Below are 12,036 nucleotides of genomic sequence, written 5' to 3'. Positions count from 1 at the left end.
TTATCCATCCACGAACGATAATAAGCTCCTGAAGACATGATTTTCACGGAATTGTTATGACTAAAGAGAAAGAAGAGAGAATGAGGTGTGAATGAGATGAATGAGGAGGGGTTGCATTTATAGGAAATTGCTTACGGATATCCGACGACTTTCCGACGGAATACCGACAGATATTAAGCATTCCGTCGGAATTCCGTCAGTATTTTCCAATCTCGAACGGCTATAAAACGGTCATATTTATTTGTCGGCAACGGTCACTTGGTTCGTCGGAAATTCGTCGGTAAATACCGACGGAATACCGACGACCGTAACGGTTATATCTTTTCATCGGCATATCGTCGGAAATTTGACGGAATATTCCGACGACTTTTCGACGACTACAACGGTTATATTGTTTATCGGAATATCGTCGAAAAGTCGTCGGAATATTCCGACGACCCATGTTTTCTCGGAAATTCGTCGGAATTAGCCGACGGAATTCCGACGACTTCAGATTTTTTGTTTTCGTCGGAAATCGGTCAGAATTCCGTCCAAAGTGTCCGACGGCTGTGTCGTCCGTCGGAATCTCCGTCGGAATTCGGCGTGTTTTCTTGTAGTGATAGTGTTCTGTGTTTATCAATAAGAATCTCAAACTGAATCTCTAATATTATTAGGAGAATTGGGCCCAATGACCATGAAAAAACGGTAATTCACATACTAGCTATTTAACCTAATATTTCTATACACACTGTTACAATTATATATTAATACGCTAATACCTCTGAAACATCACCGGCTCAACCTGCTACTATAATTAAATAAATATTTTAATTATTAACTTTACAAAAGTAACTTGTGTCTCACCGTCGTTCACATCTTTCTCTTTTAACTTTCACCGTCGTTCACCTAATTCCTCCAACACTCCAACGCCTCAACTCTGCATGTAATAGACAGAGTTTCCATCTCCTTCGTTCTCCATTGTCACTCGTTTTCGGAGTTAGGGGTCTCCGTTAGGGTTTAAGCGGCGGTTAGTAGCACACCCTTTCTACCGAACTTCTCCAACTCGATTCTTCTCAGATCTTTGAAACTCCCGTAAGTTCTCCTTGTTTTCCATTGATTCTCTTCACCGTCTTCTCGTCCCTGCTTATTTTCTTTCAATTTGGAGCTACTCTCAGAATTAGGGTACATAAGGTATTGTATATAAATGGAATAGTACAAATGTCTGTCCGTATAGTATATTAATTGTGAGATTGTTGATGAAATTTTCTATGTTGATGGCAAAGAACTGTGGCGAATAATAGAGTTTCAAAGACTCTTATGGTGAGAGACAAGACTTGTGCAGTGGCGATCACCTCTATATCTACAATCGAAACCAATGTAGTTATTTATGCATATAGAATATAAATGTAAAACAATATGTATTTTCCTATTTTGTAATATGATATATTTTGTTACTATACTATTTTATCATGTTCTATTCTATTTGACGGTTACTAAAAAGTGATATTTTGTTTATATATATAGTTTGTAATTTTTTTAAGTTTTCACTATGGCTACATGTTTTTGAATCTGTAAAAAACATACTATGATCTACATTGTATAATTTAATATTACATATATAATATTATGTATTTTTTAGATTTTGATATGTGGGTTTAGGGTTTATATTTGGGTTAGGGTTTAGTGATTAGAGTTTAGGGTTTAGTATTTAAAAGGCGAGGTGGTATGGTTAGGTCATCATTAACTTCTTTCCATGCAATTATATACATTTTATAATTTTACCAGTATGTATTGTGTTATTTATTTTGTTCTATTCTATTTGGGTTTAGAGATTATATTTGGGTTTAGGGTTTAGGGTTTAGGATTTATGGTTTATGATTTAGGGTTTAGGGTTTAAGGTTTAATCAATACAACTTGTCTGTGTGAGATCTTTTATGCATAATCTATTTGAAATAGAATATGAAAAATTATATGTTCAAACTATTCTATTTGAGATAGAATCGATTAACAAACTATTCTACTTGAGATGAAATTGCATGATCTGTAACAAATGCACTATCGTTCTGCATCATCGTAATGTTTGAAATATAAAAAGTTCATTTCTATATAAAATACAATGGATTACTCTGTTATAACCATGTTTCCAGATATTATCATTTAAGAAGCATTGAGTACTTACAACACATATATCTTGGCCTGTAATACGTGAACTATGCTATTTATCTATATGGAATAGCAATTTTAATAACATCAAATATCCATTACATTTACATATGTTTTGTTACACATACAAATATTATTACCTAATGTCGATGCATACTCTTTCATCATATGTGTGAAATATATCTTATGTACGCTTTCAGTACAGTTCTGTGATTGTTAATAAGCCACAAAAAATAACCACGTTATTTACTTTAGACAATGCAACTGGAAACTTGTTGCTGGTAAGGGTATAACCGGTTAGATTGAATGCAAAAAGCCTGACATTTAATTATGTCAAAATCATGACTACTTCCTTAATTTGACATTCATATATGGCTATCTCACTAATAAGCCCATATTATTACGTATATTTTTCTAAAGCTTGAGAGACTATTTTTTGATGATTTTTTTAGACTCCGAAGATGCTCTCTAACACTATGATATACAAAGTTATTGAAAAACTCTTGTCACATTTTGTAAGACTCCGTGATTCTGGTCTTACATATACCTTTTAAACTTTCCTGTTCTCATACTTTTTTCCCGGATTGTCATAAATTGTTGTAACATGTCTATAAAAAATAGACTGTTGGTGGTTACAACATACAATGTAACAAAACCAATTCAGAAGTTAGTACAAATATATTTTGATTAGTTACTTAAATAAGAATGGTCAATCCAAATTTGATCATTTCAGTTCTACTCGGCAAAAATGTTCCAATTTATAAATCATCTTGATGTCTTGCATATTTTCATTGTTTTATCCATTCATCCATGAGCATTTTCATCATATAGATTAGGATTTAGCCATGTCTAGATTGCATTTTGTATTTATTGTCCTTATTAGGTGTTAGAGTGTGCCATGGAGTGATTTGAGATGTTTGGGAGCATTGTGATCCAAAAGGGGGTGAAAGATGAGCATGTATGGAGCCTTTAGAGAAATCTTCTGTGGAGACACAGCAAATTGAGTTAGCTTTCTAATGGAAATGGTTTCAAGTCATTTGAAGATGTAATGAAAGAGTTATGACCAATTTACTAGAGGCATATCCACCCTGTTCGAACATCCTGGAGCGACCTACCAAGGTTGCTCCCAGCCAGAGCGACCAGCCCAGAGCGACTATCTCAAGTCGCTCCAGCCAGAGCGACCAGCTCAAGTCGCTCGCGTTTTGACGGGGCGAGACACGAAGAAACGCGTCGGGAGCGACCTCCTTGAGCGGCTATGCTAGGTCGTTCCGCGTGTTTTGCTTGGACGATTTTTATGTTATTTCAGGGGCCTTTTGGTCATTTGTTTTTTGTTTTACATTGCCTAAACCTAAGTTAAGTACTTTTGTAAGCCATTGGAGACAGATGATCTCTTTGGTGGAGAATAACTAGAAAAACTTCTTGAGATTCAGATTGCTTTCATCTTGTATTCTTGTTGATTTCTTATATTTTTCTCTACATGATTAATCTGAAATCCAATATGGGTTTAAGAGGAATCATGGAGATTAGTGAGTAATCACTTTTTGAATTCATGGGTTAGGAAGATTAAGGGTGATTAGGTTAGTTCTAAGTTGTTTTAGTGTAGATCATTCTTGTTCCTTCCTAGTAGAGTATATTCATAATGCATCTTCTGAGTTGGCTACTCAAAAGTTGATCAATAGGCATTTCCCACCAAAAAGGTGTTTGATGAAATGCCTGAGACAACTCTCCTATGCTTTTAGTATACTTTGCTTTTAGTATACTTTGCCAAAGACATTTGTTGTTAAAGGTGCTAAGATAGCTAATAGACTTGTTAGTAATGATTGCTTTCATATTATTCAACCAAAGACATTTGATGTTTGAGATATGTTAGCAAATGAGCATTCATCTAGACATAGAACTTGTTTAGAATTGTGTCTAGGCTTAAGGTCGATAGTTTGATTGATCATTTTTCATCCTTAGTTCGAAACTTGATCACCCAAGGTCTAATCCCTATGTCCATGAGTTCTCTTTTCCCTTAGTCAAGAAAGTATCATTATGTTATTGCTTTCTAGTATTAGTAGTAGTTTAAAATCATCCAAATCATTGGTTGCACTTAGATTAAATTAGTACTTGCATTCTCGGTGCTTTGATATCCCTTAGAACTGGTTCGACAATCTTTTATACTACATCATTTGAAAACTCTTAACATCACATCTCGGTTCTATTTGATTCAAAACTCGGGAGATAATCAAAAAAAGAAATTAACAACATTTCAAAAATCAATTTATAGATTTATATAATCTATTAAGAAACTAATCTTCTCTATTAAAAGAGAAGTACCATTTTTATCTACTACAAAATAGTCATACTAGAAGTCTACGTCCATATATTCAAATATTTTTTTTATTATTTACATTTGTTTATTTAATGTATAACATTTCTAAATAATTATAAGGATATTAATAAAAAATCCATTTTGACTATACATTTAAATTTTAGTTTTAGGAATAACAAATCTGTTGAGAAAAAATCTAACAAATTTTTTTAAAAAATTTAAATATTCTTTTAATTAATGCATTGATTAATTTCGAAATTAGTAGCATAATATTATTATAAATTAATTTTAATTAAATGTTTATTATAAACAAAATAATGAATTTTTTTTCCTAATTTATAAATTTTATAAGTATATTCTACATTATATTAAAATAGAAATAATTTTTTTAAAAAAAAATAGAAGTAATTAATGAATTACATATTAAAATATGTTTTTTTTTTGCAAACATATTAAAATTATGTTGAATTGGTAAACCAATATATTTTGAAAAAGAACTTTCAGTAAGACAAATAAATAAAATATTATTCACCATTTAAAGTGACTAAAATATCATTCACCTTTTAAAATGATTAATATTCATAAATTATGTAATAATTTTTACAAAAAATAAAATTGTTAACATATGTTAAATTTTAATATTTAGATCATCTATTTATTTATTTTAAAATGACAGCAATATATTATTATAAATTATTATATACAAAATAATATAAAATTTTATATTTATAAATGAAATGTTACCCGCACAGGTGTGCGGGTTAAAATCTATTGTAGATTAAAAGAAAATTTGATTTTAAAATTTTGAAATCAAAGAGAATTTCAGAAGATTACTGGCAGCAGAGACAAAGAGAGCCCGAATAGAATCGGGTCGGGTCATAAAAAGACATCCGTTAATGCTAACAAGTTAAGAGATCCAAAAAAATGATATTTGCTGGAAAATTGGGATGAATCAATTTTCATACGATACAACAATAAAACAATTAATACACACATTTTGTGTTTAGTCCACATTATATGTATAAATTTACATGCTCTTGCTTCCTCCAACTTCTTGAAAAGGCAAAGGTACAGACTTGAAGGCTCTGTATTTCCCCACATTGTTCAAATGCTCATTCTCCAACCTGATTGCATACACACAAAGTCAGAACACAAAATTTTCATTTTATGATCTCTTTCTTCCGTAACTTCTGGAATGTGGTTTTAAGTAAAAAACTGAACCTGAAGAAGTTCCAAATGCCACGACGAACAATCTCTAAGATGGTAACAACAGCAACCAAAGCTCTTCTGTGCAAAAATGGAGCTTCTCTAATCCCAAGTACCGTCTGCATCCAAGCCAGCCTCAGCACCACATTCACCACCTTCATTTTACAATTTCTCAATTAATAATAATAATATTCCACGGAAAGAAAAGCTTCTAGTGTCTATTTTTTTTTTACCATGGCAATGAAGTATATGCTTTTGTAAGGGATTAAGAGTTTGTCACGAAGCCAAGGGTTTTTCGAGTTGCGGTTCATTAGACCCCAATCCCTGAATATGTCCCAGTAAGTATTGAACAATGTGGCAATGGTTGACGTGGTTACAGCCACAGTAAGCCAATACGTCCCTCTCTTTGTTTCAAATATTGTTCTAGCCGCCACCGCTAATATGGTCGAGAGATACTTTAGTGCATTTAGGCCATTCATCTTATCTTTCTCCTCAACTAACCTCCTTATACACTGCAACCAAACAAACAAACAAACAAACAAAAGAGTTTTGAAACATTTTGAAAGGATGCAAACTTGCTTACTTCACTTGCAAGAAATTTTCTAAAAATCAGTTTAGGCACCCTAGACACTAAAATTCAGTCATAAGCGAAATGACTTCTCTAAAACAATTATTAAAAAAAAAAAATCGGTCTACCCTAGGTGCCTACCTAGATACTAACCCTTATGAAACAGCTAATTACCATCTAGCGATTTTTTAAGCATTGCCTACAAGTACTGACATTGTTTTAGTACCTGAGCGAAGCGGAACCAGTAAGGAATGATCGCAACGACAAGGTAGAGTTCTTTGTAAATGTCACTCTCATAGCATGTGTGTGTTCGTTTCTTGAAATCTCCTCCCCATCCATAATAACAAACGTAAAACAATAAGCTTCTGAATGTTTGCACCTGCGAAACCAAACCCTAATCAGTTTCTGAGGAGAAAACACACACAAGCTTGATAACCGGATCATAAACCAAGCAACTCGTTACCTGAGTTGTCAACTGATCAGCGAGAAAAAAATCCGGGAGAATAACCTAGCAATAGAAAAACACAAACTCTAGAGATTACTTGGACTGAACGCTACATCGTATAGCGCCCTTACTTGCATTGCACGTTACCTTGTATAGCGGGCTTAAAAGACATCGGAAGGCGCATCCTATGAAGAAATATCGGCTTGACCGATATATTATATTCAATGGACAGAACAGTGTAATCATGAAGAACTGCAATCATAAAATTTAATTTCAAAACTAACAATGAGGATTTATTGTTAGAGATCAATATCAATAACCTAAATAACTTACAATGAGAAGACCTAAAGGAACAAGCTCAGTGATGACACTAAAACTTTTGGTTCTCGGATCCATCTCCATGTCGAGATTCGAGATGGCTCCTCCAAATGTAAGAACTGCTAGAGCAGAGGCTAGGAGGAGAACTTCTCTGTAACCAAGATCGGTCCCTTGCTCAAACCCGAAGATAAAAGGGTAGTTTACTCTATATCGTCTCCAGAAATATATGTCTCCTGCATACATAAACAAATGAACCGCAACAAACCCGAACATGCTGCGGAAAAAAAGTAGCATTAGATAATTAAATTCTTCTGTGTTCAAAAGTGATGAATGCAACGTTATCAAGAACCTGTAAAGAGGGAAGATGTTCTCCATGTATTGATGCCTGCCTTCGCTTTTTGTTATGCCTCTTATATGTACAAGAACCGATATCGCAATGGCTAGAGCTACGGCGCAACCAGACAAGAAGCCTGTAGATGAAGGATGATGTTTTAGTCTACTAGAAAGAGCATTAGGTTTTGTCATTTCATAGGTTAGAAAAATTGGGTTTAAGCACCGAGGAAGTATGTGATTCTGTGTTTCTCCCTTTTAGCTTTAGTCCTTAGACATTTCATTCCTTCACGGTGATTTCCATTGGCGAAATGCTTAATAAATGTAGCTTCCACTCTAGACATGAGACTTGAGACCTGAAAAAATGTAAAGATAAGTATGGTTTTAAGTAACATTTAAGAAGAAATTGGTTATTTGTATTAACCTCGTCGCAGCTGCCTAAATAAGAATGATCAACCGTATGTAGATAAGGCTTAGATGCGTTCCTCGAAGTAGTCTGTGAAACATTACAGAATACATCAGTATCAAATCACAGCAAGAAGCATATGCTTAATGAGAAGATTGCAAACCTTGTCATACTTCTTTAGTATCTTTGAAAACGCCAACTGGTTCAAGAAGCTGCAAACATAGTGAGAGAAATTATGAGAAGCAGGTTTATATAGAAACTAGAGATCTAACGAATTATAGTTAAATAAATAAAAAAGAATTATAATTCTTACCAATAACTCTTTAGGAACCTAAGTTTCTGGTAGAACTCAACAAAAGCGCGGTCCATAAGCTCCTCGGCTCTCTTAAGCTCAGGTTTACTGAAGGTTTGCTCAGTTGAGAGACCCATGATCATGCACTTAAGCATTGACAACGGAGTTTCGGGTTCGATCTTGAGCTTTATATGATCCAGCATTTCTACTGGAGCAGGTTTAAAGACTTTCTTATCTTCTGTCTGTTCCATTTCCTTGATCACTTCCAATGGTGAAATGGCTACAAATATAATACATTCACATAAATTATATCTGAGGTTAACGCTAGGATAATCATTTAATCCAGATTAAACATCACTTAAATGGGTAAAGTTTAGTCCTGGAATATCTAGAAACCCTTCAAATTATTTGATTTGGACGTGTTTAAAATATAACTTAAAGATTAAATGTTAAAAATTTATTAATGTCCAACGCTCAAACAAAAGTATGTGCCCTTGAACAAAAACACCCAATTTTTGTACGAGTAGGCTTATAATCGGATCTATATTCTCGTTCTCGTGTTGAATCTATAAAATTTCTGTGTCCTTATTTTTGACAATTTTTTTTTTATAATTTCCTACATACAGCTAAAATCATTGCACAAAATTGTGATGCCTTAAGCATCATGCTCCTTTGACTATGCTCGTACCGGGCTTGTTTGATATATCTACAAAATGTAACGTTATCTTAGGAGTTATGATGAAATTATGGAGCTAAACCTGGAGTTCTGTTGGTCGTGTGTGGAGAAGTAGGAGCACTCGAGAGACTATTAATGTCAGGGAAGTCAACGTTTGGATTCTCAACCTTAACTCTAAGAGCAATCAAAACGTTTAACTGTCTACTAAGCTCATCGGCTTCCTCCATCACGCTCTCCACTTTCTGCCTATAAAATCTCAAAACCTTGTTAAACTCTCCATCAAGCCGCCGGAAAAACTGAACCTCCATCTCTCCTCCTTCCTCCGCGGAGCATAGAAACGTCGTGTTGTAGCTACCCGTCTCGTCCTCGTTGATGAGAATGACTTGATCCTCGTCATCGTCGAATAGATGGTAATGGCGTTTGCTGCTTAGAGGATTGTTGTGTTTGTGTGATTTCTTCGGGGAGCCTCCTTTGGCTCGGTTTGTTAGGCCGCTGAATGCACGGTAGAGAGAGACTCTTCTTGATAGACCGGATGCGCCGGTCCCGCCCGTGCTGGCGGCGTGGAGAGGTGCGGTCTCTCCGGTGGGAGGAGGAGGAGGAGGATGATATGGATGTTGTTGTTTCTGTAGGTGAAAACGAAGGACTTGTTTGACGATGGATTTGAGAGAACGATAATCCATGTAGGCTTCTCTCCATTCTTGGATCATTTGTACTTCATATTCTCTTCCGAACTTCATTATCTTCTTCTTTTCTTGATTTGGTATATTTTCCCCCGGAAAATGTTGGATTTTTCCGGGAAGAAATCCACCAAAAACAAATCTTTCCGGAGGAAAATCTACCAAAAAGAAAAAGAAAAGAAGAAACTGTTTTTATTTGTTAATCTTTTCCCCCTCTTTTGGTAATCTCTAGTCATCTCAAAAATACCCAAAATTCGTGGGTGAGATTCGGAGATGCATGTTTATTCTATTTTTGGAATTCAAGTCTTTTTAGTGTGTTTGTAACCACACGTGCATGTGCATGCGTTAGTCCCAAACCATACTTAAACTCATCAGTTCCTCGTTACATCTCTTAACCAAAACAAACATTTTATTTTTTATATTTTCTAATTTTTTCTGTGTAATTGAAACATGGATTTGCGATTATCAACATGCAAGATTCAGATGACAACGTCAAGATTGATCATCATAACGATGACAATGTTGATGATGAGAACCGGAGACTCGATGAGATTGGATCTGGAATCAGGCATGACCAAATGTATCTCAGACGACATCAAAATGAATTATCTGACTGTGGGTACTTATTCCGTCGTCAATCCCAACGAAGCTATCCATCTTCCTGCTTCCCACAAAATCTTTGTCACTGTAAGTTTTAAATTATAAATTAATGGTTGTATATAATCGAAATAATCTATGATATTCATTAGCGATAGAGAATCACAATATACGTGTGAATCTCTGCTCAGGACTCCTTGATGAACCTTCACCTTAAAAAAAATAAAAACTCATTGTTTACGTATAGGTGGCGTCACCTAAAGGGCACACTCAACACCAAGCAGAAAATGTGGAGTCTGGGAAATTCGTTTTCACGGCGGTGGAAGACGGCGATTACACAACGTGTTTTATTGCTCCTGTTTTTAAACCTCCGGCCAAATTCGCCGTTGATTTCGAATGGAAAAGTGGCGTGGAGGCTAAAGATTGGGCCACCATCGCCAAGAGAGGCCAGATCAACGTACAAAACTATATATATATATTTAATCCTAGCATATTTTTTAAAACCTAGCCATATAGTTTCTTCTTTGATCTAAACCATAATTCTTTATATGTATCATGTATAACTTAACCTTAGTAAAGTGATATGGTTACGTTATCAGATGCTGGAGGTGGAGGTGAGGAAACTACTAGACGTGACGGAGTCTATACACGACGAAATGTTTCTACTCCGGGAGAGGTACTATTTAAGAAATCCCAGCAAAGTATATGTACCAGACTAATATCTCTTGTTTGGTATAATCATGATTTCATTCGTTTGATTCGTGTGTACATCTATGTTACATGGAAACGGAAGCGGGTACGTGGAAGCGGAAGCGTAAGGAAACGCAGAAGCGAGATTTTTTAAAATATTAGGAAGCGGGTACGTGTTGGAAGCGTATATCCATATATAAATAAATATATATATATATATATATATATATATTATTTTTTTAAAAAAATTAGGACTAAAAATTATATGATTTAATTTGAAATAGTGCATTTATTCATTTATAATAATTTTGAAATGATTTTATATTAAAACTGTAAACTACACATAAATGAAGTTTACAAAAATATTATATTAATCATTTTTAATACTTCATAAATAATTGACACAATATATTTCAATATGTGCTATATCTTTGATAAAAATCTCAATGAATAAAGATAATTTATAGTATTATTTGTATATTTGTATATTTATAACTCATATTCATTACTATAATTTTTTTATTTTATATAGATTAAAACTATGGTTTTATATTTTATTGATATACATTGCATTTTTTTTTAAAACGGAAGCGTGATTCCAAAACGGAATCGTAAGCTTCCAACAAATTTTTAAAGAGAATATTTTAGAAACGTTTTGGAAGCGAGATTCCGCAAGCTTCCGCAAGGTTCCGATTCCGATTCCGGTTCCGAAGCGGGAAGCGGACGTCCGATGAAGCTTCCGTGCAACGTAGGTGTACATTCGTTGACAACAGAGTGTACTTTTGGTGATGGGTCGTACTTTCGAAATGTGAAAAGCCTAAGAAAGTAGTACACACTAATCTTAAATGTCAAGTAAAGTTTTAGGAACATTTTTCAAAATTTATTCTAAGACTGTTTTTAATGCATTTAGCATAATAATCAAACCTTTGTAAATTTGGTCAGCTTGCAGCCATTTTTGAATTATATAGGCAATGATCGATTGTTATGCAATTGGATTTACACGGTCTAGTTTAGGAGAAAAAGGAGAGTATGATGATGAGTTTGTTATATGGTTATTGTTTGGGACAGGGAGCGGGAAATGCAAGAGCTAAACCGGTCGACGAACTCGAGAATGGCGGGTCTAAGTTTATTCTCGTTGGTGGTTACGTTGTTTGTAGCCGGTTTACAACTGTGGCATCTCAAGTCATTCTTGGAGAGGAAGAAGCTTCTCTAATCAAACAAGTTGTTACTCTTTTATCAGATTTTGGTGTTATCCATTTTAGCTTCTTTTTTACTAAATAAATCACTTTCTTTATCTTGGATTTTCAGAATGTAACATTCCATTTTTCTGGTTATCCTAAAGTCAGATCATACATTTCGTACTGATTAGAAGTCT

The 12,036-nt window shown here is 34.4% G+C and overlaps 2 protein-coding genes across 2 annotated transcripts; one reads left to right on the top strand and one right to left on the bottom strand.

The window, feature by feature from the left end:
• Nucleotides 1-5,313: 5,313 nt before the first annotated feature.
• LOC106434578 (phosphate transporter PHO1 homolog 9-like) lies at nt 5,314-9,632 on the bottom strand. The gene is made up of 13 exons (XM_048774551.1): nt 8,780-9,632; nt 8,043-8,301; nt 7,893-7,941; nt 7,748-7,819; nt 7,550-7,679; nt 7,343-7,463; nt 7,009-7,267; nt 6,823-6,927; nt 6,694-6,738; nt 6,457-6,609; nt 5,896-6,174; nt 5,678-5,817; nt 5,314-5,580 (listed from the first exon to the last, which is right to left on the bottom strand). The coding sequence occupies exons 1-13, from the start codon at nt 9,432-9,434 to the stop codon at nt 5,484-5,486; spliced, it is 2,364 nt and encodes a 787-aa protein (XP_048630508.1). The 5' UTR covers nt 9,435-9,632; the 3' UTR covers nt 5,314-5,483.
• A 137-nt stretch (nt 9,633-9,769) lies between these two features.
• LOC106371114 (transmembrane emp24 domain-containing protein p24delta11-like) lies at nt 9,770-12,024 on the top strand. Its single transcript, XM_048774552.1, has 4 exons — nt 9,770-10,061; nt 10,219-10,428; nt 10,571-10,647; nt 11,730-12,024. The coding sequence occupies exons 1-4, from the start codon at nt 9,825-9,827 to the stop codon at nt 11,872-11,874; spliced, it is 669 nt and encodes a 222-aa protein (XP_048630509.1). The 5' UTR covers nt 9,770-9,824; the 3' UTR covers nt 11,875-12,024.
• Nucleotides 12,025-12,036: the final 12 nt, after the last annotated feature.

The sequence above is a fragment of the Brassica napus genome, unplaced genomic scaffold (assembly GCF_020379485.1).
Source record: "Brassica napus cultivar Da-Ae unplaced genomic scaffold, Da-Ae ScsIHWf_382;HRSCAF=603, whole genome shotgun sequence".
Taxonomy (NCBI): Eukaryota; Viridiplantae; Streptophyta; class Magnoliopsida; order Brassicales; family Brassicaceae; genus Brassica; species Brassica napus.
This window is presented reverse-complemented; position numbering and strand designations above follow the sequence as displayed.